This window comes from Perissodus microlepis, chromosome 7 (assembly GCF_051167445.1).
Source record: "Perissodus microlepis isolate ML-2025 ecotype Zambia chromosome 7, ASM5116744v1, whole genome shotgun sequence".
Classification (NCBI taxonomy): Eukaryota; Metazoa; Chordata; class Actinopteri; order Cichliformes; family Cichlidae; genus Perissodus; species Perissodus microlepis.
In genome coordinates, this window is record NC_140467.1 from 54,757,211 (window position 1) to 54,785,115 (window position 27,905).

At 37.8% G+C, this 27,905-nt stretch overlaps 1 protein-coding gene across 3 annotated transcripts in view; it reads left to right on the top strand.

Annotated features, from left to right (window-relative positions):
• dennd1a (DENN/MADD domain containing 1A) overlaps positions 1 to 27,905 on the top strand; it is a 35,003-nt gene that overhangs the window by 1,265 nt on the left and 5,833 nt on the right. The window contains exons 2-21 of one of the 3 annotated variants that reach the window (XM_084936050.1): positions 1,678 to 1,742; positions 5,508 to 5,551; positions 5,793 to 5,842; positions 6,768 to 6,887; positions 10,688 to 10,757; positions 11,098 to 11,178; positions 11,450 to 11,503; positions 12,472 to 12,582; positions 15,021 to 15,121; positions 15,516 to 15,561; positions 15,721 to 15,822; positions 15,929 to 16,054; positions 18,265 to 18,366; positions 18,583 to 18,670; positions 18,784 to 18,824; positions 21,530 to 21,601; positions 21,953 to 22,009; positions 22,209 to 22,361; positions 24,727 to 24,791; positions 26,139 to 26,276. In XM_084936050.1, coding sequence (XP_084792176.1) covers positions 1,678 to 1,742; positions 5,508 to 5,551; positions 5,793 to 5,842; positions 6,768 to 6,887; positions 10,688 to 10,757; positions 11,098 to 11,178; positions 11,450 to 11,503; positions 12,472 to 12,582; positions 15,021 to 15,121; positions 15,516 to 15,561; positions 15,721 to 15,822; positions 15,929 to 16,054; positions 18,265 to 18,366; positions 18,583 to 18,670; positions 18,784 to 18,824; positions 21,530 to 21,601; positions 21,953 to 22,009; positions 22,209 to 22,361; positions 24,727 to 24,791; positions 26,139 to 26,276 — 1,686 coding nt within the window. The remainder of the gene's footprint in view (positions 1 to 1,677; positions 1,743 to 5,507; positions 5,552 to 5,792; positions 5,843 to 6,767; positions 6,888 to 10,687; positions 10,758 to 11,097; positions 11,179 to 11,449; positions 11,504 to 12,471; positions 12,583 to 15,020; positions 15,122 to 15,515; positions 15,562 to 15,720; positions 15,823 to 15,928; positions 16,055 to 18,264; positions 18,367 to 18,582; positions 18,671 to 18,783; positions 18,825 to 21,529; positions 21,602 to 21,952; positions 22,010 to 22,208; positions 22,362 to 24,726; positions 24,792 to 26,138; positions 26,277 to 27,905) is intronic. The other 2 variants (XM_084936052.1, XM_084936051.1) reach the window with 2 other exon arrangements.

Sequence of the window (27,905 nt, forward strand, 5' to 3'; positions counted from 1 at the left end):
AATAATGCAGAAACACAAATTTTTGGTGGTAAACTGGAAGTACACTGTGGGAATTTATGACAATATTTTTCAAATGCGAAGCGTAGTTTGATCTTCATTTGCTGCTTTTTCAGTGAATTTTGGTCGGAGGGTGACAAACCTGCAGCTTCAGAATCTGTGAGATGTCGACTTTTAGCAGCCGATGAGTTGTCTGTGTTCGTGCCGCCGGGTTGCGCTTTGCATTTACATCTTTCTGTGGAATGTGTTTACCTGCTCTTTAATCATTTGGTGTTATAACTCTTTGGTGGTTTTTTGAAATAGTTTTGTGAGCTTTAAGCTGAGATTCTGGTGTTTCTGGCTAAATAAATATATTTAAAAATCAATTCAGGATTTAATGAATCGATATTGCATTATTCAAACTAAAACTGATTTGAATAGGAAAATCAATTTTTGAAACCCACTCCTTGCAATCCCTGAACTTTGGGGCGATGTGTAAAATAAAAAGACAAAAAAAAAAACAAGACATAATGCATGGTCTACAACTAATTTCAACTCTATTTCATTGGATAAATGATGTCATCTGACAGAAAGATTTCCACTGCTTTGCCTTGTTGACCGTGTCTGACGATATGGATGATGAGGAACTGTAGATCTTAGACATAATTCTCAAATGCGCCAAACCCCTGTGCCTGCCCACAGTCTGTTTCACAGCGGATGTTTGTCGACTAAAGGATTAAATAAACGATTGAAATCTCTTCCTATCAAGACCTTTGTTGAGGATAGTTCTACAAATTTTGGAAATGTTTTGAGTATGAACTCTGAAGAATAATTTAGTGAACAGTAAATGTTCATAATGGCAATTTCCTCACCATGTAAGACTCCCTGAAAAATCAAAACCTGTCACATATTTATCTCTAGCTCACTTTACCAACCTTTACCATTTATGTATTAATACAGCTACACCTATGCTACTACTTGTTGTGAAAGAAGAAAAACATACTTGACCCACCCAACTAGGTTTTTAGCCTAAGATATTCACTGTCTTCTAGGTGAGTTTCTTGTAAAAAGGTATATATGCTGCGAGACCTGCTCTACCTCCTGGCTGTAGCTCAGCAGTCACTTAACCAAAGCAATCATTAGGCTGTTTTTGGTGGAGCACCTTCTTTGCAACCATTTTCTCCCAAAGCCAGTAACCTCCAGGAACCACTGCCAGTCAGTCTGGGAATATTTCTCCCTGTGGTATCACACCCAATATGGTGGACAGATCTCGACATATGTGCACAGACACCATGAGAAACATTAATAGTACAGTACTTACCAGAAATTCCTGCAGCTCCTTCAATTTTGGTGTAGGCCACTTTGCAGTGTCCTTTACCAGTTTTCTTCCTTCATCTTTTTGATGGATGTCTAATTCTTGGTTATATGTTTCTTGTGTTATATTTGCTTTCATTTTTGTCTGCAACATAAGTAAACATAAAGCTTTTTTACAAATATATTTTTTGGCCTTTGTTTTTGGGTTTATTAGATGGATGCAGTGAGAACTGACGGGAAAGAGAGAGGGGAGACATGCGGCAAAGGGCCGTGGGTCATACTCAAACCTGGGGCCAGCCGCTCTCAGCCATGCTGCATATGGTCGCCTGCTCATCCAACTGAACTAAACTGGCGCCCATAAAGCTATTTTTTTATTATTTGTTGCAGGGAGAACCCTGAGTCTACCTTTGAGGTGTATATGGAGGTGGCCAACCCAGGCATCCACAGTTCTGGTAAGTCCTTAAAAATTACATTTTCTTTTACGTATTGATCATGGAACTAGGTGTACATAAACAAGTAATAATGAATGTAAAATCCAATATGTTTCAATACATAGAACCCCTTCAAGGTTAGAATTACCAGAATTTTTGAAGGCATTAATCACAAAATGTTCTCTGGTTATAGTTATAAAAATACCCTGACCAAACCAGACGTACTTAAGTAACATGGAAAATAAATCGATTTATCATCTTTATCATATCTTTATAGTTCTTGTCATCATAGTATCCACTAGAAATGTTCCTACCAACTAATTTCTTAGCTGACTTAGCAAGGAAACAAAGTTTGACTAGCTGACTAGTCTAAGACTAAGAAACACTCAGATATCTTGTTACATTTGAGAACCATTTAGTGGACAATTCCAAAAGTTGTCCAAATAAAGGCATTTGAAACCAGTAATCACATTCTTCTTGAGTCGTCCTGGTGGATGATATTGTTTGTATTGATATTGTTTTGTTGTTTGTTTTATTCACTGAATTATGGTATATCTGGTGGAAGACAGCTGTATAACACTTAGAACATAACAGTTTGCCGGGTTTGGGCGTCAATTAAAATGTGAACAATTAGATTAAATGACTATTACATCTGGTACTGCCTAGTCACATTATTAACAGTTAGTAGTCTAGTTGACTCTTTGCACACATCCTTAGTATCCACATCCACATCTGCTCATAATACAATTTTCACTGCTGGTTATCTACCTTCCATTCCCTAACACTAGAAAAAAAAAAAACTCAGTTGGAATCGAGTATTTTTCTTGGGACTTTTTTTTTACCCAACCTAATGCACTTTCCCCTCCAATGTTTTATGCAGTCTGATCCCCTGGGGAACCAAAGACCTCCTCAGTTTCTCTGTACACAACTGACTTTAAACTATTTCTTAGCATTCTCTGTTCTAACACTGCCTCCACAGGGTCCAACAAACAAGCCTGCCTTCTTGATTATTTTATTCAGCCAGTGATTGTTCTTCTTCTTGGTACAGCTCTCCCAGCAGACCACAGCATAGGGAATTGCATTAGCAACCACCGACTGATACAACATCTGTAGCAGCTTTCAGAGGATGTTCAGCCTCCGCAGGAAAAATAAAGTCGAGCCTACCCTTTCCCAAAAGAGAAGGTGGAATAAAGCTAGCTATTTAGGCCTCCTGTCTCTTTGTGCAATCTCATACTTATTCCAAAACACTGAGAGAAGGGCCACACCATTTGTTGCATATTACTGTGGATAGTTCTCTGGTACACTTTTTACACGTTTTGCAGCAGACAACAAACTACACTGCTTTATCATGTCAATATCTCTGTCACTACCACTTCCCTTACACTACTTTTAATAGATTTCTGGTAATGTGGAAATGTGAAATTGCTCTTTTTTTCTTCTTCTGTCCTATCTGTTGATGAAGTGTGCCCACACATGGAGTGGAATGGCCCAAACTTTGGGGTGTTGGTTATAGTAATTATGAACAAGTCACGGATTAGTACATAAAGGGTCCTGCACCAGTGTACTGTTTTGTAAACTAGAGCAGGGCGATATGACCAAAAATATTTATAGCGATATACATTTGAAAATTTGCGATAACGATATAACTGACAATATAATTGACACTAGACAAAATACTTTACAACTCCACAACTTTATAGTGCAAAGAAAACCCCATCAATGTATTTTCACTTAAACAAGCAGCTGTTTTTTATGTGCATTAAAGTAATATAAAAATTTAACAGTGCAAATGCAAATTCCTTGCTGACAGTTTAACCGAAAGGCATTTCCAGTGGAAATTGGCCGACATATCCTCAGCATAACCATGTATAATATCCACAAAACTTAAAAGAGGTTATACACACACACAATACAGTAATATTATGTTGCAGCACAGTACGTATCACTCCGCGAGGCTCCTGCCTACAATAGCCGTAATGCTCCGACAATTCATCAAGCGGTGCGGGTTCGTAGCTTAGCAAAGTCGTACTGAAACATTTGACAGATTTTGACAGATGTGTACCACATAAAATAATTTAGAGGTCAGTAAACACAACTAGAATTCATACATAAGGCACACGGGATTATAAGGGGCACTGTCGATTTTCAGAAAAATCAAAGGATTAATTTTAAGTGTGCCGTATTTTCCAAAAAACACGGTAATAACAACGGCCTGCTAGCATGCTCTACCAAAAATAGTGCTTTGTTGTGTATCTGACGGACAAAAGCTAAACCAGTTCCACACTGAAGTTGCAACATTTTTACAAACCAATTCTGGTTCATCTGTTTCATTCAACGATCCGCTTTTGCCCTTCTCATTCTCCGTCGCCGCCATGCTTTTTCCGCCATGTGTGTATGAAAACAAAGACACTGCATGCGCGTTTTACCCATATTCTATCACGATATTTCATTTTCTTATCGTTGCCCAACATTATACCAGTATTACTGTGAACGGTATGATATGGCTCAGCCCTATTGTAAACTTTAATTTTATTTTGTGATTTCATAATTTTTGGCTAGCAGGAAAAAAGTTACGTCAGTAGAAACATTTCAAGAGGTTAAGATGATGGCACCAGCTGAGTTATGGTGATATATCTCAACTCTGTCTCTAAAGCTTTTTTTTATCTGCAGCAAGTGACTAATTTCCTGGATACTGAGGAGAGGTTGTTGGCTGTATTTCTAAGAATTTTATCCTGTTTGCAGAGGAAATGATGAAACTGCAGTCTTCAAGATGCAATATCCATTTGTTTTTTATTTACTGTTTTAAGCAGAATGCTTATATTAGAAGTGTCATTTGTAAGGGGGATTTATACCCTTGCTTACATTGTTTCTCCCTTGTCATATGAGGATTGCAGTAAAGCTCAAGCTCACCTCCTGGGCAGAACATACAGTGATGATCAAATCTGCTGATGAGTGCAGACATGATTTTGGTGTAGCAACAAAATAAAAAATTCCTTTTCCAACATGACTGTGCACCAATGCACAAAGCAAGGTCCATAAGACATGGATGGGGGGAATTTGGTATGGAACACCTTGACTGGTCTTCACAGAGTCCTGACCTCAACTCGACAGAACACCTTTGGGATGAATTAGAGGGCAGACTGTGAGCCAGGCCTTCTTGTCCAACATCAGTGTTTGACCTCACAAATGCCCTTCTGGAAGATAGGTGTTTATGGGAATTTTTGACCAAACCTAAAAATCATGTAAAGCTTTGCCAAAAGAGCTGAAGCTGTTATCATAGTAAACCCATTAAGAATGGGATGTCACTCAAGTTCATGCATGTGAACTGCAAATTTTTGGGTCACTTGGATTTGTTCAATTTTTTATTTTTTATTTGTACTTATTCTGCTTTTTTTTTTTTTTTTTTTTTTTTTCTTATGAGAATAACTGTTTAAATTCAAAGTCAGTCAGGTTTCTCTTTTACAAAAGGGATGAGTGATAACTCTCAGATAATTAATTTGCATATTTTGTCTAAACATAAAAAAGATGATGAAAGAAGTTTTTTCATAGTTTTTTTTTTTCTCTTAAGGTTTAATGTCACAGCACTGTGAGTTAAGGGTGCAGAAATTAACTAAGAGAACATGTGCGTACAAGACTGAATGTGTCTGCCAGCGACTCCTCATACATATACTGAAAGTGGGGAAACCCCTAAGCCTCGTGGATTGGGTCATAGTCTTTAGGGTTGTCTTGTTGAAAGGAAGCTGGTGATTTCAGTGAAGTCATTTCCTGTCTGTATGCTTCTAACAGGGCCAGAGGTTCGTCGGCAGTTTCCCGACGACTACAGAGATCAGGTCTTACATTTTCTTTTTTATAGTATTGTACTTTTCTACAGTTGTACATACCATGCTTTCACTCTTTCTCTTTGACAAGCATTATTTTTATGTAATTTTAATTATTATGTAGTGTCAATAATGTAAATGCCTCTATGCACACTGTTCTCTATGGATAGCTTCACATTACATGTTCCATTTGAGCCCCTCTAACTTTGTTCATGGATTAATGTACTTTATAATCCCTTTCTTTGTACCATAGGAAACTCTTAAAACTGTGTCCAAGTTCTGCTTCCCTTTCAGCATGGACAGGTATACACACATACACATCTGCACCTACATAGGGTTGATTAAATCTAAGAGAATTGAATTAAAATCATTGCTGTGGGTATTCAATGAAGTTTTTGGTGCTGGTACACTATTATTTATGTTAATGACACTATTAAATGCTATAGTATTTTGGCTTGTTTGGGCTATTAGCAAAATTATATACAGTATTTAGCCACACTAAGAACAAGAGGGAAAAAAAGTAATGTTAGATGTTGTTGTTATAAGCTAAAGATGGGTCATTTTGAGATGTTGGTTTGGGGAAATTAAAATAATACAATGCTTTTGTTAGGTGCTGTAGTATAAATGCTAAAACAGTCCATTTTTGCCTGTTTTATTTAAATAGGTGACGATGCTTGATTGCCTTTTTCAGTAAAACATGGATGTCATATCTTGACTTGGACATAAAAGTCTCAAAATGTCTCACTCGAAACATCAAGATGAAAGTCACCTAGGATTTTGAAATTGATACCATATGTTCATCTACTAAGAATCTTAGATGAGTTTCTCAGTGACCTTGACGTCAAGCTTAGTGGTCAAGGTTTCTGAAAATCTTGTGAATGCGATAACTTGAGAACAAGGCGAAGTAGGATTTCGAAATTTTATTCCATAGGTGTATCTCTAGGAGGCTGAGGAATACCACCAGTTGCCGCCAATATCTTTTTAAAACTATTCAGACCTGATGGGAGTTCAGGAGCTGGCCTAAAGACTGTCCACTAAACTAAGCTCAAATAAAACAGCATTCATTCATTGATTGTTCTGCTTTTATTAAGTTTTATTTGGCACCATTAACAGATGTCCGTTTTATTCTATATGAAGTCGGTTTTTGTCTATATATTCTGTTTATTTGTGTATCTGTATCTTATGGAAAGGACTTAGTCTTGTCTTCCCCTCCTCTCTCAACCAACAGTCTTTCTGTCAACCAAGTTGGCCAGAACTTTACGTTTGTGTTGACTGACATTGAGAGCAAACAGAGGTTTGGCTTTTGCCGCCTCTCGTCAGGTGCACACACTTGCTACTGTATTCTTAGGTAAGTATGTGTATAGGTGAGTGTGGGGTGTGCGTTCATTGTATTGTGGATTTTTTGTGAAAAGCTGATATAAAACTGTTTTATTGCCAAATAAAAGAAGGTCTAGAAAACAAATAAGCCTGACTTTTGATGAGATGTTAAATTTGGCAGTAAGATACTGTACATATTTTGTTATCTCCACTAGTGATAACAAATTGACATCAGACTGAGAATCTCGCCCGTGCATCTTCTTTAGCTGTTGAATTTTCTGTGATTATACTTTATTTGCAGTCTTTAAAAATTAGTCATCCTAGTAAGTTCAATTCAATTCAAATCAGTTTAATTTATATAGTGAAAAACCAACAGCCGTCACATCAGGGACCTTTATATTCTAAGGTAAAGACCCTATAATCATAATGAAAAAAATCAGATGACACCTCATGAGCAAGCACTTGGTGACAGTAAGAAGGAAGAATCCCTTTTAACAAGAAGAAATCCCTGACAGAAACAGAGAGAGCCATTTAGGGCAACCAGTTGGGATTGTCTGTTAAATCTAAAAAAAATATTGTTTAGATTTAACAGCGAGCCAAGGAAGAGCAGCCAGTACAGGAGTGAAACGTCAAGTCAAATGGACCTCAGACTTGACTAAAAGCAGCTGGAAATGGGTACGTCTATAGCTGATTTAAAAGTGTTTGTTTTTTCCAGTATGGGGTGTCCGACTATTCCAGAGTCTAGCAGCTGTAACTGCAAAGCCCTGGTTGCCTTTAGTTTTTGGGTGAGGCACAGACAGAAAACTAACAGGATGTTGATCTCAGTGACCTGGAGGCAAAAGACGGAATTAAAAGTTCTGTAATATATTGTAGCACTAATCTATGAAGACGTTAAAAAACAAGTACTAAACTTTTTTCATGTATTTAAACCTTCATAGGTAGCCAGTGCAGCTGAGCTAAAACAGGAGTAATGTACTGTCTTTCCTTTGAATCAGTTAAAATTAAAGCAGCTGTATTTTGAACCATTTGCAAATTAAAGGGTGTGGAAGTGCCTAATCCTGTGTACAGGGAATTGCAGTAGTTTTTTATATTGCCATTAACCTTGTTTTCAGCTTTTTTTTTTTCCAGCTGTATAATGAGCCAGAGGTATGTAGGTTCAAAACTAATTCAGATTATCCTATCCTTCAGATCCTTCAGTTTCAGATATCAAATCCTGCAGTGATTGCTATAAATGTGTGTTGTTGTTGTTGGTGGGTTTTTTTTAGCTAATGCTTTAGCTACCTAATTTCTGCAACTTGATCAAAGACTTTGCTATGTCTATGATAAGCTGGGCAATCACAGCTGTTGCCAGTTACAGATAACACTTTACTCAAATACTAGCTAGTTATAACAATCACTGAAAAGAAACATAAGCATGTACTTACAGTAAGCACATGCTAAATCCGTTGTGATATGTCCATCTGAGCCTACCTAGCATGGGCCCAATCGCCACTACCAGGCAATTAATGTCACATTAGTTGGCTGGGAGTAGTGGTTGAGCTCTGTCTCCTGAACAAGAGCTTTTTTTGAGTGTGAGAGAAAGCTTGAACTGGTGAGCCTGAGTACGAGGTTAATGAACCCCTGATCTACAGAGAACTGTCCATTTGACCATTTTACTGGAACTAATATTCAAATGTATGATGATGAAACTGTAATAATGAAATTGAAGCTGATGCCAAACATACAAATGTTCTCTTGAATGTTACCACATGGTTGAATCCGTATTGTCTTCACATGTATTAAAACAATTTTAACTTTCCATTGTCTCTAAGTGCTTGCTCATAGGGGATGATCTGATTGTTGAGGTTTTCTCTGTATTATTGTAAGGTCTTTAGCTTAGAATATAAAGCATATTGAGGAACTGTTGTTGTGATTTGTTGCTATAAAAATAACATTTAAATTAAATTTAGCTAATACAGCTAACATGTATGTACACTACCAGTCAAAAGTTTGGACACACCTTCTCATTTAATGGTTTTTCTTTATTTTTTTTACTACTTTCTACATTGTAGATACATACTGAAGACATCAAATATATGAAGCAAGTTATATGAAATTATACAGCAAAGAAAAAAGTGATAAATAACTAAATATGTATTTTCTTTTAGATTGCTCAAAGTAGCCACCCTTTGTTTTGTTGATGGCGCTGCAAACCGTTGGCCTTCTCTCAGTGAGCTTCATAATGACAGGTGTGTCTTGTCAGAGTTTATTTGTGGAATTACTAGCTTTCTTAATAGGGTTGCGACCATTAGTTGTGTTGTGCAGAAGTCAGGTTGCTACACAGCTGACAGCCCTATTTGACAACTGTTGGAAATCATATTATAGCAAGAACCAAACAGCTAAGTAAAGAGAAATGACACTCCATCACTACTTTAAGAACTGAAGGTCATTCAATACGGAAAATTGCTAAAACTTTGAATATGCCCCCAAGTACAGTCACAAAAACCATCAAGTGATTTGAAAAAAAAAAAACAAAACTGGCTCACATGAGCACTCCCCCAGTAAAGGAAGACCAAGAGTCACCTCTTCTGCTGATGAGAAATTCAGTGGAGTCACCAGCCTCAGAAATTGCAAGTTAAAAGCATCTCAGATTAGAGCCCATATAAATGCCACACAGAGTTCCAGTAGCAGACACATCTCTACATCAACTGTTCAGAGGAGACTGGGGAATCAGGCCTTTATGGTCAAATAGCTGCTAAGAAACCACTACTAAGAAAAGCAACAAGTAGAAGAGATTTGTTTGGGCCAAATTTGAGATCTTTGGTTCCACACTGCGTAAGACAGAAAAAGTGAGCGAATAGTCTCTATATGCATGGTTCCCACCATGAAGCATGGAGGAGGAGGTGTGATGGTGTGGGGCATGCTCTGCTGGTGACACTGTTGGGGATTTAATTTTTATGTACAAAACTGGAGGCACACTGAACAAGCATGGCTACCACAGGATCCTGCAGCAACATGCCATCCCATCCGGTTTTGCGTTTAGTTGGACCACCATTTACTTTTCAACAGGGCAATGACCCCAAACACACCTCCAGACTGTATAAGGGCTATTTGACCAAGAAGAAGAGTGATGGAGTGCTGTGCCAGATGACTAAACCCAATCAAGATGGTTTAGGATGGACTGCAGAGTGAAGGGAAAAGGCCCAGCAAGCAAAGGGTGGCTATTTTGAAGAGTCTAAAATATATGTTTTGAGTTATTTCACACTTTGTTTATTACATAATTCCATGTGTTTAATTCATAGTTTTGATGCCTTCAGTGAGAATCTACAATGTAAAGAGTCCTGAAAATAAAGAAAAACCTTTAAATGAAAAAGTGTGTCGAAATGTTTGACTGGTAGCATATATTACTTGGTCTCTTCTCATATTCATTATTGTTTGATTACATGGTCTCAATGCCTTAAAACCATTGCAGGCTCTATATAACTATGAAAACCTTTGAATAAAATGCTTTTGTTGTAACATTATCACCATTGTTAATTTTTTTCAAAGGCACCTTATACATATACTTTTTTTTTTTTTTTTTTTTTTGTTGAGTACATGAATTACCACATTATTTGGAATATTTTACCCAATATACCTTATTTGGCACTTTGTCATCACTATTGTTTTTTTTTGTTTGTTTTGTTTTTTTTTTTGTTTTTTTTTTTGGTCAGTCTACATTTTTGTGGTTTCCTGTGTTTCACTTTATTTCTGCCATTGCTGAATGAACTCCACTCTACCTTTTTTTAAAAATAGATGATTTCCATCTTGTTTGAATTGTGCTAATTAAAAACTGGTTTTGTGACTTTGTAGCTACCTTCCCTGGTTCGAAGTCTTCTACAAGCTGCTTAATATCCTTGCAGATTACACTGTCAAAGGACAGGTGAGAAATGACACACGATTCATCTTGAAATTGGATTTCTTCACCTCAGTTAGGAATTCATTGGCCAGTCTCTTCATTAGTCAATACATGCATGTCAGATCTTCTGTCCATTTTACTTTTAGCATAAGATACGATCATTGTTTATTGGCCCTGGCTTGCTGGGGCTTTCAAATGTAGCTGCAGTTTTGGGACTTTTTCTGAGACTCTAGCTACACCATAACATGTTATCGGTTCAGGCTGTGCTATTTGTATTTATTCGCATGAGGACATGCTATCCATGCATTTAGCGTGTTCTGATTAATTTTTTTCTTAATTATTTTCATTTATTTATTTTTTTTAGGAAAGCCAGTGGCAAGAGCTCCTGTTGTTACTGTATACGCTGCCCATCCCTGAACCTTGTGTCCCCATTCACCTTGGTGTGGTGAGTCTGACTCAACATCCAACTAAACTCGTAATTACACTGGAAAACACATATTACCTTTCCTTCATACAGAGGAAATAATGGAATAATGGAATCACCCATACAAAATCCTGAAACTAAGTTTAATTTTTAGCTTTAAAGTGTGACGCTCTCCTGGATTACTACACTAGGTGTTATTATGAATCATCATGCAGGGAATGCTGCTTAGATTTTCTACATTCTTTATTCACACTGTGAAGCACTCAGACACTTGTTGTCTGTCTCTCTCTAGCATTCCTATTTCATTGTGCCTGACACAAAGGAACTTCCCAGCATACCTGAGAATGTGAGTGTTTACTTTTCCTTTATGCTGAAAACATTAAAGTCAAATCTCAAAGCTGCTTTACATTTTGTCAAACAGAAGCCCACTGTTTTGACAGCTGACTCGTATCTCAACTATGACTTTGAAATGAGAGACTTTAGACAGGTTTTTGAGTGCACATGAATATGTGCTTATGTATTTTTTCTTATGGACATGAACATCTTTTGACTTTTGAGGTCATCCCATGCTATGTGTGTAGATAGACCTACCGAATGGTAAAGTTCCACCCATAGACACAGTAATATCTGCTGTAGAAGTGCTCTAGGCTGTCAGGATCAAAAAATTATAATGAATAAAAATAGCTTCAGATATTTGATCCTGTAAACCCAAAGTCTCACCTCTTGACAGCCATGTTGAAACAGCTTATGTCAAAATAACTACCCAACATGAAAGAATTTGAATTTCATTGATCACTGGGACATAAAACTAAATGTATAACCTCAAAATGTTTTTTGTTTTTTTTGTTTTTTTTAAAGGCTGCTGACTTTGCACTAGATTAAGTTATTACTTGGCAGTTAACTGTTACACATTATTACTGTTACAAATTTCTCCCATAGATCCTGGGTGTTGTGTTTCTGGGAAAGACAAGTTTTTGGTCACATCGAAGCAGTACCTTCTGTCTTCAAGCCAATTTAAAAAGTCATCAACTATGTCCCACTTGTAATGAAAATGACAAAAAAAATCATTGGATTAGATTGTTTCTAGTCCAGATCAGCTACTGTGACTTTGATTGGGAGTGCTATAGGGAGTGCATAAATAATGTGCCAAAACATATGTACATTGTGCAGTTAACATGACTGCCATATTGCACTGCATTTATCAAATGAAATGCACAATATGGAGTTTCACAGGTTGACATTATGTGATTCTCACTGGTCTTTACTGTCACAACTAACTCTTGTTTTTTCTCTTATTTTGTTTGATCCTTGCAGAGAAACCTAACAGAGTACTTTGTAGCAGTAGATGTCAATAACATGCTTCATCTGTATGCTAGTATGCTTTATGAACGTCGAATCCTCATCTGCTGTAGCAAACTTAGCACTGTAAGTAGAGTCCACTTCCTCTTTCTTCTCTCTGTTAATGCTCTGCCAGTTTGATAAGATAAGATAACCTTTATTAGTCCCACACGTGGGAAATTTGAAATTTGTTGGGCCTTGAATATTTCAGTAATTTGTCAATTTGTTAATGACCATGAAGAGATTTTCTTTAAACTGTCATTTTGAAACAATTCCCTTAAAGTGGCCACAGATATCATTTCACCCCATATTTAGAACACTGGTAGTAAACAGGCAAGTGTTGTTACTGAACGAGTGAAAATAATGTGCTATATGATCAAATGCAAAAGCCAATGTAGATCTCTTTGGTTTTATTCTGTTTATTTCACTTTCAGTTTTGCTTTTTTGTTTCCCTTTGACATCCAGCCACCTTTAATGTAGTTGTAATATAGATTTTGACATTTTTCCATTTGTTTTCCTATTTCCAATTTTCAACCACATCCCTGTTGTTCCAACTACCTGAATGAAAGCTATAGATAGCTATCAAGGAAAACAAAATCACTATTCTCCTTTGCTCCACCTCCTAAAATGTGAGGAAAATGTTTCCACCCAACCCAGTTCTGAATTAACTGTTTGTTTGTTTGTTTGTTTTAAATTCTTTGTACAATAAATTGAACATATTTAAAGACCCTATACCAAATTTTAATCTCGTAGTTTTACAGTCCCTCAAAGTAGAGTGGTGGGTCACGTTTAAGTCTTTGTCCAGCATTTTTTAACCCTCAAATAGACAGAACAAGAACTTAATCTTTCTTGACTGTTTTTACAATTCAGAGGTATCCTATTTGTCACTGGATAAAAAGTGTAGTAAACAGTGGACAGGTTGTGAATTCATCATTCTAAAAATAAACCTAATTGTCCATTGAGGACATATGAAACCACATTGACCAAACCAATTAACTTGGAGATTACAGCCTGAGTCATTAATATGTCTGTATATTATAAGTCTGTCTGTATATTATATACTTATATTATAAGTTCTGAAGCCTTGAACTGTATTTTCACAGTTGCTGTCTGAACGTAAAATGGATTGATACTGTACCCTAGGGCAGTGGTTCCCAAACTTTTTTTTGCTAGGCCCCCCTTTGTTTTACAAGAAAAATGTTGCCCCCCCCTCCCCACGCACGCACACACAAACACATCCTCCAACCAAACACACACCCATATTTTGCTCCATTGCGGTTTATTTCACACCTCAAACATTTAGTAAACAGTTAAGCAAATACAAGTAATCTGCAATAAATTACAGGTAGTAAGAAAATAAACCAGTAACTCTTTTACGCTACGTCCACACCTACACGGGTATTTTTGAAAACGCAGCTGTTTCGTCCACACGTAAACGGCGTTTTGAATCACCGAAAATGGAGATTTTTAAAACTCCCTTTTTGCGTTTACGTGTGGACGAGGAATACAGAGTTTGTCACGCAACGTTAAAGGTATGTGCCTTTTTTCACGTCACGCTGTGCTCCACGTTATTGTTTACATGAGATGAATTGCAGAATGGCAGATAGAGACAAAATACTGTTAATCTGACTATATGCAGGTTTTACATGCTTACATATACACACGCAGTTACTGTCCCTCCATTTAGAAAGGCAGAGGCGTCACGGTGTGATTATTTTACATGTAGTTGTTTTTTTCCTATGTAATAATATTCAACATTGCTATCAATACATTTTTCAAAAAATGCCTCTCTGTGCAAAATGGGTTTAAAAACATAAAAAAATGTGGGATACTGTTTGTCTGTGATTTGAACTGGGGGAACAAATCGTGGCACGATCAGCCTGATATTATTTGTATCCCGCTGTAACTTTGCTGTATAAACAGCTAACATCTCCAAAATGTCAGGAGTAGTTAGTCATTGCAAGAAGTGTTTGTGAACTAAAAATCAAGAATGTGGGATACTGTTTGCCCGTGATTTGGAGAGCCCAGCTCCCAACACAGGGGAAACCAATTCTGCAGGGGAGACCTACCTCGGCACTTGTGCAGGTGAAACCAAAGAGAAGATATGCTTCACCATATTTTCTAGTCTTTGGGTTGGAAGGAAGTTGGTTTGGAAACATATTCTGCTATGCTTCACCTCCCGCTTTGCGTTTGTGTGGGAGCCCCGTGCTAGCAGTGTCCAAGCGTTGTTTTTTTTTTGTTTGTTTTTTGTTTGTTTTTTTCCCTTTTCATACTGCGCCCCCCCTGCAATGGCTCTGCGGGCCCCACCCTTTGGGAAGGTCTGCCCTAGGGTATCGTCTTCACAGCGCACTCATCCTAGACCCTATTCTATCTTTCTGGAAGTTAATGGGACCATAGTTTAATTTTGTGTTGGTTACTTCCCATCTAGACCAGCACTTTGGTCTATATGGTCACTTTGGAACCAGTTTTTCTGGTGCAGTTTGCATATTGTCTAAAAAACAAAACATCTCTTTGGGTGTTCACAGTTAACAGCTTGTGTCCATGGGTCTGCAGCCATGTTATTTCCAATGCACTGGCAACATGTTTACATCCCTGTCTTGCCTCAGCATCTGTTAGACTACTGTTGGTGAGTGTACTGGGCATCATCTACACTCCAGATTCTCTACATGGTAAAACACATGGTGCCAAGGCACACTCAAATGCGATCTGCAGAATATAATTTATATGTAAAGTATAGCTTATATTTCAATAAGACACCTTCATGTTTTCGGGCTGACTCCTTTTTTTAATCGATTAATTAATTTCCTCAATGTTTGCCTTTTGTCTTGATAAATTTGAATGATCTTGCAATCAGCAAAATAATTGCAGCATCTCTTGCACACTCTTTCTGGAGTTGAATGAGAAAAAATATCTTAATAGGTTGTGGAAGTGCCTGCCAACTAGACTGAAAAGCAGTGTTAAGATTACACAACCAAGCTATTAGCTCATTTATAGCTATGTGTGGCTTTTTTTCCCCCCAGTGCCCCGATGCCTTACCTCATTGGAGTCCACTCCAGCCTAATGGAGGTAGGTGTGTTCAACTGGCATTTAGTAGAAAAAGTTAATTGTTTTCAGTCATTCTTTCTCTGGTACGGACTAGTTGTTTGAGCGTTTGGCGTCTATACAGAAATCTTTGTGTATTTTGACACTTGGTATTATGCCATGTCTTCTCTCTACTGCATGCAGAAAGTTCGAGGGATGGCTCTGGATGATGTGGTGGTCCTTAATGTAGATACAAACATGCTTGAAAGCCCCTATGACGACCTCCAAAGCCTTCCCAATGATGTGGTAAGGAGCTATAGGACTGCTATCCTGTCGAGAAACAGTTTTATAAAAATTGAGCAACCATTCCAGGTTGAAAGTGTTTTCTAATAACTAAATTTTATACCTTAAGGTTTCTGCTTTGAAAAGTCGACTGAAGAAGGTTTCAGCAACAACAGGAGACTGTGTGGCTCGAGCCTTCCTCAAGAGTCAGGCAGCTCTGTTCGGCAGCTACAGGAGTGCGCTGCAGATTGAGTCGGTCAGTGCACGAACTAGATCACAACCATGAATGGAGCAAAGATATAATATGTGAAGCACTCAAACTGCTCCAATCTAAACTGTTAGTTTAAGTAACAGGACCATTCAAGTAAGGTCAATGCTCAAGGTATTTCTTGCACGTATTAAATCAAATGAAAGCTGTTTCTTACCAAACTGGACTGTGCACTGCAAATTGCAGTCAGCATGTCTGCTTTGGGTGTGAGGCAGGAAGTGCTGATCTGTTGAAGCCATCATCTATTGTGCTCTAGTACCACAATTCACTGTGGCTACAAGTAGATAAAGTGCAGTCTCCATTTTAACCCAGTGGACTGAGGAATATGAACATGTGGTACTCATGATAATTATTAAAAAAAATGAGAAGGAAGAACGAAAGTCCTCATCATCATAGACAGTATAGAAGTTTGATATAAAATATAATTGTTTTATAGTGTCTATGGTCATCATTTACCTAACTTTAACTTCAGATTTTATTTTTATTTTATTTTTTGTCAAGATGTTATATACAAGCTTGTACACATTATATACATCTTATATGTGATAAGATTTCTCCAAGCATTTTAGCTTTTCTTTTAAAACAAAGAGCAAATTAAAATATGCAAAACGTCATACGAACACAAGAACAGAAAGAAAAAAAAAAAAAGGGAGGGGTGCTGTGACTAAATCAAATAATAATAAATATCAAATCTTTTCAACTTTGTCACAGCATCTAGCAAGAAGGGAAAAGAAAACCAAGATCTCAGTTTGCTGGGGGATAGGTTAAGAGGTGTCATTGGAACTCCAAATATGGCAATTAGAGGGTCTCTTCTGATCTGGATTTCAAAAACTCCTGAAAGTACAGAAAAGAAATCACTCCAGAATCTGTGCAAACTTGGATAGAAGAAAAACATATGACTTAGGTTACAATGTGAGGTTTGACATCTGTCACACTGGTCTAGAACTGAAGGAAAGATTTTAGATAAATGGGAATTTGAAAAATTGACTGTTTAAAACTTCAAACTGTACAAGCCATAACCTAGCACATGGTGTACTTGAAAGTATGGCGAGAATCATGTTATCCCACCATGATTCAAACACTTCAGCACCTAATTGACGCTCCCACGCAGTTCGGATTTTACCTGATGAGTCAGATTCAGTCGCCATAAGTGTATGATATATATTAGATAGAGTTAATTTCTGATTAGGCCTAAGAACCAGAACGTCAACACATGGTGGGTCAGCAGGGAGAATTTGGAAAATTTGGAAACAGTGATGAAATACAGTGTCTAATTTAAAAGCAGAGAAACAAGAGAAGGAGGCAGGTTAAATTTTGGGGACAGCTCTGAAAAGCTAAGAAAGACATTCTCTTTGTGAAGGGCTTGCATGGTTTTTATGCCTCTTTTATGCCAGATCAAATAAGCGGCATAGGTGGTGGCAGGGGGAAATGATGATTTCTTAACAACAGTATTCTGCTAGAGGAAGATATGAATTTATAATGAGATCTAAACTGAGACCAAATCTTAAGTGTAGAGAGCACTATGGGATTTAAAGTAACAGAAGATTTAGAAGAAGTTTAATAATAGATAAGAGAGGTGGGTGAAAAAGGTGGAAAAATTGAATTTCAAGTTTACACCAAATCAGATCCGGTGAATTTAGGCAGTAAGTGAATTTACGTTTAAGTATGTGAAGACCAGTAATACATCAAAAATTTTGGTAGGGAAAGATCTCCATTAGAGGTGAACTTTTGCAATAGAGAGAGCCCCTCCATTCCACAGAAAAGAAGAAACCATCTGGTCTGAGGACTTAAAAAACTGTTTGGACAGAAATAGGGGAATATTATTTCCCCTGACATAAAAAGAGAAACCTGGGTAGCACATTCATTTTGATAACATTAATCCTGCCTATTGGTGACAAAGGGATAGCAGGGGGCTCTAATTTTCAGAAAACTGTGAAGGCAAAGTACGTGTAATATTAATTCCAAGCATTTAAACCCTGAGGGGCTGAGCTTGAAAGGAATGTCAGATGTCAGTCACCATAGGATGGACTAAATTTGGTTTCTTTGCTCCTTTATGTAAGACACTACTTTATAAATGCAGTGATGTGAAAAAGAAAACAATGTGATTATGGCATCATGTGAAACTTTTTTTTCCACATCCCTGAGTTATACACTATTATAAAGTACTGTGACAGTTGGTATTTTTTTCTGCATTTTAGGAAGAACGTATAACATTTAATGAAGAAACCTTTCTAAACCATCGGTCGAGTGCCATGAGACAGTTCCTTCAGAATGCCATTCAGCTGCAGTTCTTCAAACAGGTATTTATATGCTTACACCCCTCACTGTGTCTCTGTGCCTAACCCTAAACATTAGCCTACTAACATTTACCTGTACTGGCACAATGTCTTCACTGTGAAAGGGTAAAGATAAAATAAAAATAAATACATTTTACTATAAAAGGCCACACGCACACATATGTGCACACACACACAAGCTTCCTTTTGCTGGCTCATGTGTTTTGGTTTGACCTGCAGTTCATTGACGGCCGTTTAGACCTGCTGAACTCAGGCGAAGGTTTTAGTGACATCTTTGAGGAGGAGATCAACATGAGTGAATATGCAGGTCAGTATTCACTGGAATACTATTTATGCTCTGTAATAGGATATGAAATTTCCTCATCTAGTATCCAGTATTCCACCTGCTTGATGCTGTGTATTTTTGTTTCTCCCCCACAGGCAGTGACAAAACCTACCACCAGTGGTTGTTCACTGTAAAGGTAAGCACATCTGAATACTAAGATTAGTTTCTTAACCAAGTTGTATCCATAAAATCAAAGGGGTTAAGAGGGTAATCCCTCAACCTGCACTGCACTCTGCAGCTGTAGATATTATTGAAACATGTAAACATATGTCATCTCAATTATCTTGTTTTGTTAGAAGGAAAAAGAAGCATTCAAGAAGTTTTTAAATTATATATTTTACTTATAGTCAAAAGCATATAAATCAAGAGTAAAATTTTACCCATCTGTTGACAACAGCTGTTTGCTAAGATAGAAATCATGGAAATTTTGAAAATTCAGCATCTAATGGAATTAATTTTAAAAATAAATGGCTCCATAGGATTGAACATGTAGGTTTTTTGGCAATTGTATCAATTTTTGAAATATTGTTTCAGTTATCTGCTATGCTGTTAGGTCATGGTCTCACACACCAGCACAAATCTCTGTCGTTATGAGGAGAGACAGAATGCCACTTTTTTTGGTATTTACTGTCATGTCAGAAGAAAAGTAAGTCTAAGTCAACATGTGAAACGTGTAAAAAACACTACATATATCCCATGATTCAATAACTTGCATAGCCACTTTTAGCAGTAACTTGAAATAATTGTTTTCTGTATAAAATTTTCAGCCTCTCTCTTTTGGAATTTGTGCCCATTTTTTTGTGCAACATTCCAGGTTTTATTTACACAGAGTGCTTTAGTCAGGTTGAGGCCTGGACTTTGACTAGGCCAGTGCAGCAACTTCATTCTTTTCTTTTACAGTCATGCTGTTGTAGATTTGGTGGTGTACTTGGGATCATTGTCATATTGGATAACCAAGTTTTCAAGTCAGTTCACTTTTATTAATATAGCATCAATTCACGACAACAGTGGCCTCAAGGCGTTTTATATTGTAAGGCAAAGACTGTACAATAATACAGAGAAAACTGAGAGAAACTCAACAATTAGAAGCCTCCCCCTCGAGCAAGCACTTTGGTGAAAAGAAAAACTCCCCTTTAACAGGAAGAGATCTTCAGCAGAACCAGGCTCAGGGAGGGGCGGCCATCTGCCAAGACCACTTGGGGGTGAGATGATGAAGACAGGACAGAGACATGCTGTGGAAGAGAGCCGGAGATTAATAATACTTAATGATTAAATGCGGATGTGTATAAACACATCGTGTTGTCTGATTCTGCAAATAGACAATGTTATGTTGCATTCACTCCTTTATTCTACTCACTTTGTTCTATGTGTTTCAGTGCTTTATATAATTGTAGGTGCTAATATATAAAAATAAAAATACAGCAAGTATTGAACACATCACCAATTTTCTAAATAAATATATTTCTAAAGATGCTGATGGCATAAAATTCTCACCAGATGTTGGTAGCTATCCATTCAATCCACACATGCAAAGAAATCAAATCATAGATTATTACACAATGTCCATAAATTGTGTGATAATACGAAATAACGCAGGGAAAAAGGACCAAGCACGTGAAGAAAGGGAGGTGAAAACAAAATCATGACACCAGCTGAAATTCATCAGTAGTTAAAAAGCTGCCACTTAGTGCAAAATAATATCAGCTGTTTTTGTCCTAACTGATGGGTTATAAAAAAAGATGTCTCATTACCAAGGTGTCACACAAGAAACATCTCATATGAGAACAAAATACACACCATATTTTGAAGTCAAAAGGTTGATGATGGATGTGGGAGCATCATGGCATGGGACTGTTTTTCATTATGGCACACTTCATATAATTTAAGGAAGGATAAATGAAACAAATGACTGGTTCATTCTTGATTAAAAATCAGCTGCATATACCAAGATAACCAAATACCAATATACCAATACCATATACCAAGATGAAATGAAGGTGGACGTTTCAGCAAGACAATGGTCCCAAACACAGCCAAGGAAATTCTCAGTTGGTTTCAGAGAAAGAAAACAAGGCTGCTAGAATGGCCCAACCACCTGACCAATTGAAAATCTATGGAAAGAACTAAACCTCAGTTTCCTTATTAAATAAATTTCACTGACGAATTTCTTGTCAATAGCACTGTTAAAAGTATATTTACTTAGAAAATTGGTGACGTTTCAATAGTTATTTCATATCACCTGTTTTTTCCATGAGTAACATTTTTAACAGGCTTTAACAGGTTTCTTGTATGTGAGGTATCCCATAATGCAGAATGATACTGATAACACTCTGAATAAAAGATTAAAAATTGTTGCAAACTGGGAAAGACACTATTTCCCTTGTTTTTTCCATGTTGGTTAAATCACTGCTAACAAAATGGTAAATGGATTAGTACCTATATAGCACTTTTCTACTCTATTTGAGGAGTCAAAGTGCTTTCTTACCATAAGACTCATTCACCCGTACTTTCATATAAGCAAATTATTTTCTGTTCCTAAGTACTTTTAACCTAACATTCATACACTCAAGTGTGCATCAGGGGAATCTGATTTTTTGGTATCTTGCCCAAGGATACTTCAACATGCAGACCACAGGTGCCTGGGATTGAACCATTGACCTTCAGATTAGTAGACACCCGCCTCTCCTTTTTGAGACAGAAACTTTGAAGGGCTAATGTTAATTTAATGTTTCAACTGGTTTTAAGGATTTTGATTGGAGTTTGAGAACTTTGATGATACTGGTTCAACTAAAAATTAATCGTAATATATATAAATATATAACAATTTTGTTTGTTTTGCAGAAAGGTGGTGGAGCCATCTTCAACACAGTGAAGACCAAAGCAAACCCAGCCATGAAGACAGTTTATAAATTTGTGAGCAATTTAGTGACTTTTGAAATTTCTTCCATGTATCAGCTGTTAATATTAATCCCCTGTGTTACAATATGAGCTAACATGGTGATCAACCATATCAGCACCAAACCCTTGCGTGTTACAAAGCTATATTGTTTCAAGGTTTAATTAACAGAGCTCCTCTGAAAAGTATAAAGGATCTGTGAGCATGAGGTGTCGACGTGGGTGATACTCTGCACCTTTATTCTTATTTACGTAGTTTCACTGTGTAGATGAGACTTGCCTCAACTTTCCTTTGAAATGTAAGAATCTTAAGAAGATGTAAATACATTCACAATGGCAATGACCTATGTGTGCTTATGTGCTCAACAGGCCAAGGACCATGCAAAAATGAGGATCAGAGAAGTCAAGAGTCGGTTGAAGCAAAAGGTATTGATTTGTTTTCCTGCTCTGAATCATTTGGGAGTTTTAATCATGAATTATAATGATGGCTTCCCTAATCTGTCATTTTTGACCCTATGGCCTTCCAGCCACAGCATGCAGCCTCTGTCCTTCTTTTCCTTCTCTGCCATAACTACTTTCACCTTTGTTAACTTTTCTTCTTCCTGTGTCCCCCCCACCACTGCAGGAGCAAGCAGAGAATGGACTCTCCACTGAGGGGTCAGCAGTGACTGATGATGACAGCACAGCAGGATTTGCCACCTCCACTGGTGCAGCTAGAAGCAACAGGTCACTGCAAAACTGGGAAGACAGTCGGCCAGTCACTATGCACTTGGGACAGGTGGGCAAAAAGGATGTGACAATGTAAAAACGCTAAAAACGTTTCATATGAAACACTTATGTCATAGCACACCTGAAATGCTATGTCAAAGGAGGATTTAAATCTGGTGTGTTAAAATAGCATTATTCTGTTTGTAGCATTATGTTTGATTGCATCTCCCAGTACAAAAATATGAGACTGATATTGTATATTGTAATTATTTAAATTTGGAAAAAAAAGATTAAAATGTGCTCGCAAAGCACTATCTATATATTTACGTTCCAGAGTAGATAAGCTGACGTGTGTAATTATTTTTTAAACTATATACAATCATGGGCTGTATTATTAGGTACACCTGTACAGCTATTCATTGCAAATATCTAAGAAACAGCTTATGGGTGGCAAAGTGGTTCATTTACAAATTGGAAGGTTGTTTGAATGATGGAATCAGGGATCTACTAAGGATTGCCTCTGATGGATCCAGTAGTCTGAGTCTGTATGTGAATGTTTGAAAGCACTTGGGCACAGGAAAAAAAGTCCTGTGAAGTATGGAGTTGTATAGAAGAGATGGCAATGGACTAACCAGATTGATTAACACAAAGTGAAAGGAAGTCTGAAGAGCAGAGAAGAAGTGTACTGGTCCCAGTGGCTTGCAAAAGTATTCGGCCCCCTTGAACTTTTCCACATTTTATCACATTACAGCCACAAACATGAATCAATTTTATTGGAATTCCACGTGAAAGACCAATACAAAGTGGCGTACACGTGAGAAGTGGAACAAAAATCATACATGATTCCAAACATTTTTTACAAATAAATAACTGCAAAGTGGGGTGTGCGTAATTATTCAGCCTCCTGAGTCAATACTTTGTAGAACCACCTTTTGCTGCAATTACAGCTGCCAGTCTTTTAGGGTCTGTCTCTACCAGCTTTACACATCTAGAGACTGAAATCTTTGCCCATTCTTCTTTGCAAAACAGCTCCAGCTCAGTCAGATTAGATGGACATGTGAACAGCAGTTTTCAGATCTTGCCACAGATTCTTGATTGGATTTAGACACCAGACAGGTCAGGGATAAAGTTATTGAGAAATTTAAACCAGGCTTAGGCTACAAAAAGATTTCCCAAGCCTTGAACATCCCACGGAGCACTGTTCAAGTGATCATTCAGAAATGGAAGGAGTATGGCACAACTGTAAACCTACCAAGACAAGGACGTCCACCTAAACTCACAGGCCGAACAAGGAGAGTGCTGATCAGAAATGCAGCCAAGAGGCCCATGGTGACTCTGGACGAGCTGCAGAGATCTACAACTCAGGTGGGGAAATCTGTCCATAGGACAACTATTAGTCGTGCACTGCACAAAGTTGGCCTTTATGGAAGAGTGGCAAGAAGAAAGCCATTGTTAACAGAAAGCCATAAGAAGTCCCGTTTGCAGTTTGCCACAAGCCATGTGGGGGACACAGCAAACATGTGGAAGAAGGTGCTCTGGTCGGATGAGACCAAAATGGAATTTGTGGCCAAAATGCAAAATGCTATGTGTGGCGGAAAACTAACACTGCACATCACTCTGAACACACCATCCCCACTGTCAAATATGGTGGTGACAGCATCATGCTCTGGGGGTGCTTCTCTTCAGCAGGGACAGGGAAGCTGGTCAGAGTTGATGGGAAGATGGATGGAGCCAAATACAGGGCAATCTTGGAAGAAAACCTCTTGGAGTCTGCAAAAGACTTGAGACTGGGGCGGAGGTTCACCTTCCAGCAGGACAACGACCCTAAACATAAAGCCAGGGCAACAATGGAATTTAAAACAAAACATATCCATGTGTTAGAATGGCCCAGTCAAAGTCCAGATCTAAATCCAATCGAGAATCTGTGGCAAGATCTGAAAACTGCTGTTCACAAACGCTGTCCATCTAATCTGACTGAGCTGGAGCTGTTTTGCAAAGAAGAATGGGCAAAGATTTCAGTCTCTAGATGTGCAAAGCTGGTAGAGACATACCCTAAAAGACTGGCAGCTGTAACTGCAGCAAAATGTGGTTCTACAAAGTATTGTAGAACCACATAATTACGCACACCCCACTTTGCAGTTATTTATTTGTAAAAAATGTTTGGAATCATGTATGATTTTTGTTCCACTTCTCACGTGTACACCACTTTGTATTGGTCTTTCACGTGGAATTCCAATAAAATTGATTCATGTTTGTGGCTGTAATGTGACAAAATGTGGAAAAGTTCAAGGGGGCCGAATACTTTTGCAAGCCACTGTATATATACACAATATATGTATAACAATCTATATCTATCTTTCTTTAGATAGTGGTACATTATTTGTATTTCTGACATTAAAATTTCTCCTTTCTCTCCTATTTTGTCATGTCCACAGGCTCGGCCACCAGTGCTGTTGAAAAGACCAAGCAGCAATCTGAGTCTGGAAAGCAGCATTGACCAGTAAGCATACTTTATTTATAAACAGCAAATTCCACTGTTTTTGAGTTTGTTCAGTCAAGAGATAATGTTAAAGTTCCCTTGTTGGATAAGGCAGTGGATAAATTGTGGGCCTAAAGGATTCAAAAAAACATGGGGGTTTCTTTAACCTTGTTAATATCTACAATCAACATACCTGGACACTTCTAAGTTCATCATATTAAAATGGGTCTCCATATATAATCCACATATAAACTGATAATATAATCTCAGCATCCACCTTCCATGATCGGTGGGGGTAAATGGAGATAGACGGGACAAAAGACATGCTGTGGAAGAGAGCCACACATTAATAATAACTCATAACTAAGGGTGGGTTCAAGGCCTCCTGATCCAACCCTAACTATAAGCTTTGTCAAAACAGAAAAGTCTTAAATCTAATCTTAAAAGTAGAGTGTCTGTGTCCCTAATCCAAGCTGGGAGCTGGTTCCACAGAAGAAGGACCTGCAACCGGAAGGCTCTCCCTCCCATTCTACTTTTAAATATCCTAAGAACCACAGGTAAACCTTCAGCCTGAGAACGAAGCGCTCTATTGGGATAATAGGGTACCATGAGATATTTAAGTTAACAGGATATTTCTAATTTTAGAGAGATTACACAAATTGAAGAAAGCAGTCCTACACATTTGTCTAACATGGCGCATTGAACAACATATCCTGGTCAAAAGCGACTCGACTAAGAGTATAATTGGAATGTTTGTTTGGTACCACTGAAAGATATTGATGATGGTGAAACAGTTCTGTACTGCTGTAGTGAGTTAGACACAAATCAGACTCCCTTCAATTGCCTCTTGGTGCATCACTCACAATTCAGACAAATCAATACATTTTGTGATGGGCGTTGGTGCAGCCCTTTAGCCCCTATGTCTGAAATAAACTGTTTTAAACCACCTTTCTTCTGATTGGCTACACTGTGTAAACAGATATTTTGAACATTAGGTGGAAGGGACTCCTGTGATGCCTATATAAGTACATCCCCCCTTTTTGACATCATAAAGATGGAGCAATAGGACAGAAGCTGTGTGTACCATTACAGGAACAAGATTTGCATCATTGGAAATTAGAAAAAATTAAGGATTTACTTGAAGGAGTGCCAAAAATTTGGATTATTTTCTTTTTCAACAAACTCTTTGCCCATTCAAATCAATAATTGAATACTCTTATATAACTTAAATTGAGCAACAAAATAATAAGAAACTAGAAAACTTCTAATTCTAATTCTTCTAATTTCTCTTCTTAATGTGCCTCTTGCTTTCTGCCCCCTGTGTAATGAACTGTGTATTTTCTGTTGTCTTTCCTCTTGTCACCGTAGCCCTGTCCGTCCTACTCGTCACTACACAGTCTTTCTGTCTGAGGATTCGTCTGGAGATGAGCTCCAATACGACAATGAGTCCATCTCTGGGTTTCCTGACAGCTTTTTCTTCTCGGTCCCTTTTGAGTGGTCGCCTCTGTATGCATTTCCCTGATTGACTTTGCACTGTTTGGTTCATTAACAAGCCTTTCTTATTCCTTTTCTCTTTCAGTAATTGTGGGCATGTCTGTGCATAGCTACTTTTAAAGCTGTACATTTGGATAGGTTCTTGGATAGGGACATTTGTAGATTGGTTTACAATTAGTACGATTAGGAAAACAAAACGATGTTATGTTGTTGGTACGGGCTTATGAAACCTGGGATCTAAAGTAAGTTCAACATACCCAGGATATCTTTCAATTATCGGGGTGGAAAATTGGTGACAAGGATAAGTGGTCATACGTTGTTGAGGGTTGTTATCAACTCAAGGGTGAAAGGGGTGGTGTGGGAAGCATCTGACCAATCACAAATGGGTGTTCCACAGATCATATGACTTCTCTTCCATAGAAAATTATCCCTGTGAGTGCAACCTACTCCAGAGATGTTATCTAATGGTGGTTAAATATCTCTAAAGAAATTAAATGTATACCAGTAAAATGCATTACAGTTGTAAAAAACAAACAAACAAAAAAACCCTGTAAGTATACAGATCTTCAGACTTGGGAGAAAGTCAGGGGAACAATATGGGAACTTCACAAACAAATTTCCCAACCAACTAGGAAACTAAATCCAAGAGCCTTCTTAATCTAAGGTGACGATGCTTATCACTGTACAGTGATAAGCGCAGCTCTTCTTTTACTTCTATGTTAACATGTCTTTTTATTACTGTACATGCTTTTTTTTAGTACTATTATACTCCATTGATCCATCTATCCATCCATCCATTTTGTAATGATTACCTGGATCAGCTGTTTAACCAGAGATGGCCTGACCTTCCTCTCCCCAATCCTCTACTCCAGGCTTTTTAGAGACAGTGAAGTGTTCAAAGCCATGCAAGTTTAAGCATCCAGGGACCAAAACAGGTTAAAATGAAAAAGCAGAAATGAAAACAGCAGACCCCTATGGTTCCAGCCACAGATCAGTTGGTGGGCCTATGGTAGGACTGACCTATGTGACTCATTCAGGCTGAGCCTGGGCAGGCTCCATAGGTTAAGGCATGACCACCAGGTGCTCTCAAGTGAGCCCCTCCCCTATGCCTGACTCTAGGGTGGGGTCCCCATAATTATGGTCTGGGTCAGGGGTCTGCAACCTTTAACACCCAAAGAGCCATTTGGACCCGGGTTCCACGCAAAAGAAAACACTGGGAGCCGCAAATACTTTTTGACATCTAAAATGAAGATAACACTGTATATATTGTTTTTTACCTTTATGCTTTGTGTGAACAACTAAGATGTGTTGCTTATGAAATCCATGAAGTGCTACAGAGAAAATTACATTTTATTTATGTAATTAACACATTTTGAACTCTTAAAGAAATATAACAAAAGGAAAGACACCCAGCTGAACTAAAACGATCCAGCAAACAAAAACTGTTGTGAGCCGCCACCCTTATATTGCCTTTGGGATTTTGGAGCCTTGACCTGACTTTTAAAAAATAATTTGAAAAAAAGCACTATGCTGCTAAAAGATGAAAAATAGATATTTGCAAAATTCTGCCTAAATATGTATTTTACCTGGTTAATGTGTGTGGAGGGCGTGGTCTGCAGCGCCGCTGCAGGGGAGGCGGAC